The sequence below is a fragment of the Nansenia antarctica genome (genome assembly GCF_963989245.1).
Source record: "Nansenia antarctica genome assembly, chromosome: 1".
Classification (NCBI taxonomy): Eukaryota; Metazoa; Chordata; class Actinopteri; order Argentiniformes; family Microstomatidae; genus Nansenia; species Nansenia antarctica.
The window spans coordinates 24609561-24616321 of record NC_137674.1 but is presented as its reverse complement, the minus strand read 5'-3'; the positions used below and the strand labels follow the sequence as shown (position 1 = coordinate 24616321).

General features: G+C 41.3%; 1 protein-coding gene across 1 annotated transcript; it reads left to right on the top strand.

The window, feature by feature from the left end:
* Window positions 1-277: 277 nt before the first annotated feature.
* On the top strand, window positions 278-6453 carry marc1 (mitochondrial amidoxime reducing component 1). The gene is made up of 7 exons (XM_080539354.1): window positions 278-620; window positions 789-965; window positions 1188-1353; window positions 2283-2423; window positions 2657-2718; window positions 4775-4846; window positions 5162-6453. The coding sequence occupies exons 1-7, from the start codon at window positions 367-369 to the stop codon at window positions 5286-5288; spliced, it is 999 nt and encodes a 332-aa protein (XP_080395480.1). The 5' UTR covers window positions 278-366; the 3' UTR covers window positions 5289-6453.
* Window positions 6454-6761: the final 308 nt, after the last annotated feature.

Genomic DNA, 6761 nt, shown 5'->3' with positions numbered 1-6761 from the left:
AAACGAACATACAAAGAATAATAATAATAATAATAATAATAATAATAATAATAATAATAATAATAATGCATTTTATTTGTATTGCACTAAAATGAATTAATATTATTATTATTCTTTGTATGTTCAAATAACAATAGGTATATTTATAATATAAATAAAGGCTCAAACTTTCAGATCCCCCCCACCCATGACGCGAGGCAAAAATACCCGGATGCGTCGCTCTGATGAACACACTCCAGCTAAGTGGGCGGAGTTCCAATATTGCCTTTCCCAAAACACGAGAGTAGTCGAGAGTAGTTCAGCACACTCATAAACTGTTAAATGTCACATAAATGAGAGGTTCCTACAAGCTGTCGAGAAGTTAAAATGGACATAAAAGAACTATTAAAAAATGTGCTCACTCAGAACAGTAAAACGACACTGTTGATCGGAGGTGCGAGTGTCACGTTTCTCGCTCTTGGACTTGGGTACAAGTACGTCCTGAGGCGGCCGGCCAGAGTGACTCCAGTAGGAGTTGTCTCGGAACTTCTTGTTCATCCCCTGAAATCTGGAAAAGCGGTGTCTGTTGCGCTTGCAGAATGTCAACAGATGGGTTTAAAATACGGAGAACTTGAAGATAGGTCAGTAATATAAATATATATTCATAAATATGTATTCATTCAGCTGCAACATTTGCAGGAAAAGCGCTATAGAAATAAACAAGTTATTAGGCTATTATTATACCTATTTTACCTGCACGTAAAAAAACACCTCAGCACTTTATTAACAACAGTTTGAATGTGATCCAGGCACTGGCTGGTGACCACTGAGGATGGCGGGATGGTCACGGGCAGGCAAGAACCTCGCTTGGTTCTGGTGTCGTTGACCAGTAAGGGAGGTCCAGGACACGTGTGTCTCAACGGTCCAGACATGGACGAGCTGACGTTTCCCGTGCAGCAGCTGACCAACCCCATCATCGACTGCAGGTATGTTCATTAAGTTTGTCACCATCCTGTTAAGGTTGAATAATTGCTTACCAATTGAACTGTTGTGTCACCTGTTGCCATTCACAATATTGTCTGACCAGATTGTTTTGTTGTATTACTTGTGATGCATCATGCATGTAACCCTTTTTGATTCTATGTCATGTAGAATCTTTTGTGGTAGTGTTGCTTTGAGGTTTGTTCGTTCTTTGTCGTTTGTCCCAGGGTGTTTGGTAAAGACATTCAAGGCAGAGACTGTGGGGACGAGGCTTCGAGCTGGCTCACTCGATACCTGGCAGCTGATAAAACCTTTCGCCTGGTGCACTTTGAGCCCCATATGATGCCCAGGAGACCAGTGGACCAAGAACCTCTCTTTTCACAGATTGATAAGGTAAAATGTTGTTTAATTATGTAACGGGTTGTGTTAATAAGTCATCTTACTCCTGGATTGTTTTACAAAAAACAGCTATAGTGTCACCATCTTTTGAAACACTAGCTACTAGAATTTCGCATATTTAAGTGTTACAAGTTTAGTGACACAGTTATATGCACTCACTGGAATGGCATTTCAATTTGATGTTGCTGTTTGAAAATATACCCAGGGCTGCAAACTTGTCACCTTTCTGCTAAATTCGTCTGTTTTTACCTCAAAATAGGTGATCCATGTGAATCGTGTAGATCTTTTTTTTTTTTTGGGGGGGGGGGGGTCCTAAGCCTTAAGTCTCATCCAAGTCATATGATGACTAAACTAAACTCCGCTGCTGTTGAAATAACTTTTAGCTTCAGGCAGCTAGGTACAATTCCAGACAGCGTGGAGAGAACACAGTCACAGTAAACTGTTTTCGAAGTAATGCTGCAGGTGTTAAGGTCAGGGCTGCCGCTACTTACACACGCATCGTTGTTAGACCACCGTTAGTGCTAGCGATATCCATTTAGCACCATTAGTACTAGTGCTATCGCCCCCCCCCCCCGTAGAAAAATCTTCTCCTGTAAGGTTGGCCACGCATTGATAATGTTCTTCGTTTTCAGTCACCTTTTTGGACCATCACCAGTTCGTGACATTAGAATTATAAGGTTCTATCTCCATTTTTGTCAGAATTTAGTTTTTTACATAATCTGATCCATTAGGTGTTTATTAATGCCTGTGTGGTGTTATTTGTTATATGTTGAAATTTTTGAGTTAATAAAATACAAAGGTACCATCTCACAAATCATAATGGAATGTAAAAACGTTGGCGCTCAATATCTCTGAACTACCATAAACGGAGATAGAACCTTATCATTCTAAGCTCACCAGTTTGCACCCCTGTATACGTCTAGGTTGCGTACCCTGACGTTGGCCCTGTCATGTTGCTGTCTGAGGCCTCTGTGGCGGATCTGAGCAGCAGACTGGAGAATGATGTCACAGCGGCACGATTTCGACCCAATATCGTTGTTACTGGCTGTGAAGCCTTTGATGAGGTACGGTAGTGTCTTTAACACACAGGAAACATTTGACACTTCAACACAATTACATTGATGATCTACGTCAGATAGACTGTAAGCTTACAATTTAAGAAACAGGATGTACTTCCTTCTATTTGAGACTAAATGTATACTATTCTGATTTGTGAGTGATTTGCTCTTGTAGACTCAATGATAATTCTCATTTTGACCACTGTTAAAACACAATACTTTTTCCTGCTCTTGGTAAGGATTCTTGGGATGACATCCAGATTGGCAGTGTGAGGATGCAGCGTGTGATGAGCTGTGGAAGGTAATGCAGCAGGATCATTGTGACGTTACTTGCATGCTCTTGCATATAAGACAGCATGGTACGTGGGGCGGCTGGGGCGCAGGAGTCGCCGCCTAATGATCACAAGGTTGGCAGATCGGCGGTTCGAGCCCCGGATGGCCACATGTCGAAGTGTCCTTGGGCAAGACACTGAACCCCAAAATTGCTCCCAGTGATGCCATTGGTGTGTGAATGTGTGTGTGAATGGGTGAATGAGAGGCCGTTGTAAAGCGCTTTGGAGCAGCTTTGGAGCAGCAAAAAAGGCTCTATATAAGTGCAGTCCATTTACCATTTACCATTGTATTTGTGGTAGTTATGGTTACAGGGACGTGTGTTCATGCACTGTACTGTAATACTCTCCTGTGTCTGCTCAGTAGGGGTTGAGCAGTAACTGAGTAAGCTAGGTGGACTGACTTATATAGCGCCTTATTCCAAAGCGCTTTACATCGGCCTCTTATTCCCCCAGTCACACACACATTCACTCACCAAAGGCGAGGTAGGCAAGCTATCATGCAAGGCGCCGGCCCACTCATTAGGAGCAATTTGGGCTTCAGTGTCTTGCCCAAGGACACTTCGACATGTGGCCAGCCGGGGATCGAATCGCCAAACCTCAGACCTTGCGATTGTTAGACGCTGGCTCTACCTCCTGACCCACAGCTAGGTGAGGGTCGGCCTGGGTCAGCTTTAGGGGGTCAGCTTTAGGACTGACTTGGCTGTCCTCACCGCTCGCTCGGCCATGCCGTCGGCCTGTGAATAATGCGGACTTGACGTGACACGTTGTGTGAATTGTGGTCCGTTGTCCGTCAAAACAGTCGTATGAAGCGTCTCTCAGCGAAATACTCTTCAGCTTTGATATGACAGTCACATGGGTATGTGGAGTATTTCCAACCACTTGAGGCGCCGTAGCCTAGAGGCCGGCTAGCAATCTGAAGGTTGCTGGTTCGATCCCGATGTGTGCTGGTGACTTGAGGGTTGCTGGCAACATATCTAAGGTGCCTACCACTGCCGTTGTGCCCTTGTGCAAGGCAGGTAATCCCCTAAATGCTCCAGGGGTGCTGACTATGGCTGACCCTGTGCCTAGAGCAAAAAATATATATTTTGTTGTACTACTGTGCAATGACAAAAAGGTTGAATCTAATCTAGTAGTCAACGGCGATACGGTAGTTTTCTTACCTTTGTGTTCGCAGAGGTCGGCTGCGACCCTTGATGTCCCTGATGGACTTTGTTCTTTAGGTCAGCACTCTGGCTGGCTAGAACAATGATTTGGTTTCTGCGTCTTATATGTCCATTTTAGTTCACTGAGTGATCCTCAGTCTGGGAAGAATGGCTTTGCTATGGCTGTCATCCTCTTGACATACTCCGGCCATCCGTGTTTTATGTAGTTCAGTATAAATGGACTGTACTTATATAGTCGCCTTATTCCAAAGCGCTTTACAACGGCCTGTCATTCACCCATTCACACACACATTCACACACCAATGGCGGTTGACATAATTTGTTGTTATATTACCTGAGTGGATTGTGAGCACAGAGGCTATAAGGATAGCTAACTGACCATTTCCCTTGTACTGTAGGTTTCTCCTTCTCAACAGCACATAAGAACCCTAATTACAAGTCAGGGATATTTTTATGGTGGTCATTCCATACATTTAAGCAATATCACACGAGAGGGAGTATATAACAGCACGACCTCGAGTGTGATATTGCTTTTATACAACAGTTCTACAGCGCCATTTATTAGTTAACAGTAATAAGCGACAACAGATTATGATTTGTTTGTTTATTTAATCATAAAAATAAACAAAAAATAGTTCCGCAACTGAACTTCAAATGGACTGCTGCCTAGTAACCTGAACACAAACAATGTAGTCTAATTAACGGTCATTTAGTAGAACATCTGTGCAGGGGAGTGATACATATAGTTAAAGGTCCCAGTGCTGTTATACTGTATATCAGCACTCATGGAATGCCTCTTGTCCAATCAAATCCAATCAAATGACTTGGTCGGAACTAACTGTTGTATAATTGTCATTTTCAGGTGCATTTTCACCACTGTTGACCCTGAAACGGGAGTGATCAGTAGGAAAGAGCCACTGGACACACTCAAAAGGTAATTGACCTGACTATGATACCAGTACATCCCTCTGTCAAGGTGTTGGCCTGTGACTGCTGGTGTAAAACTAATTGTTGCACTGGTACTTACCCACTATTAATGATACCGTCAATCTAATGGTAGTGCCTATATTATCTCAATACTACTGCATTGTTTGATAAGTCACAATTGTTAAGTCAGGAATTCCTGAATTGTCAATTGTGACTTATCAAATAATGCGGTCATACAGACATTATGTTATGATTTGTCATGACACAACATGGATTTGATGTACAAACAAGTCTGCTATTATCCCTTCCCTTCGTTTTGCAGCTATCGCCAGTGTCAACCAGCCGAGAAGCATATTTATAAAACCTCCCCACTATTTGGACAGCTGTTCGTTGTCAAACAGACCGGCATCCTTCAGGTTGGAGATGTGGTGTACAAGGTCAGCCACTGAGATGGACAGAGAAGCACTGGAGTGACCTGGAGAATCTTCTGTCACAAAACCACAGAACAAGCACCTTGTGGTGAAGGGTTTATGGCTATTTTGGTTCATGTTGCATTGTAATTTGCCTGCAAAACATCTTACAATCTAACATGTTGATAAAGAAAATGTATTCTGAATGGAGTCGGGCCATTTTGATCCATAGACTTTCTATGATCCATAGAACTATTGTTGACAAAAAATAAACAGCAATGTTGTAGCTGTAGTTATAATAAATTCAAATCAATCATTAATTATTTTTTTATTTTTGCCATTTAGCAGACGCTTTTAATCCAAAGTGACTTACAATTACGAATTACAGGGACATTCCCCCTGGAGTAACTGAGGGCTAAGTGCCTTACTCAAGGGCACACTAGTGGTGTGGTTTCATATCTATTGTACCTGAGATGTTTTATAATTAAGTTGTTTGGATGACAATATTATCTGTGTTCATCTCAATAATTAAAATATGGTATGATGCTTAGAACTAAAAGTGTTTCATCAATGAACATTTTTTTGTGGTTGAAAATGAAATAAAGGGTTAATGGAACCAATGTCTGAATAATTTTCACCAGTACAAAATAGACTTAAACACAATATGGAAACATTTTGATCTGAAAAGAATATCTTAAAAGCTCAGAAATGGTTGGTAAATTATCCTTTCAGAGCAGAAACTTGCCAGATTTAATCACAGTGTTCATTATTACTGTTCTTGCACTACATAATCCTACTTTGGCAACAGTAAAATATGAAGAATTGTGGTTATGTTTGGGGTATGGCAATCTATGTAATCCTAGATTAGCAACTACATTGAGCAGCCATTTCAATTCAATATTCTGAAGCTTGGTTTGTTTAGTCTAAATCATTATTTTTCCAAACTAACCAATCCATACATGGCCATTTGTTGATGTGCACTTTCATTACTAGGCACACCACTAAGTTCACCATTGTTGACCCTAACACAGGGACGATAAACAGGGAATCACTAGAAACAATGGAAATGTTATCATACTGTATATCCTATTCCGAATAGGATGTGTAACGCTTTACCCAGTGTGAATTCTGAGTGACCTCAGTGCCTTGATTTAGTAATTGACTGATTTGAGATCAATCTTAGTTTGACCACTATCAACAGTGTGAACCAGGTGAGAAGCAGATCTATAAAACAAGACTGGCTCTCTTCATGTTGGATATACAGTATGTGGTCTACAGTATGTTGTAAGATGCTGTAAGCCACTGATATGGATAAAAAAACACACAGATAGAACCACCATGAAACAACAAACTTGAAGGGGCCTTTATGCATTTTCTTGCCTGGTGCATTTCTAACAGCTCTAAGAGAGATCGTTTTTAATTTTCAAGTACGATAGATGAAGTGTATAGGTACTGTTAGATTAGGTGAGTTAATGGTAAGATAAGTAGCTTGTGGGTAGAATTACTGCACTG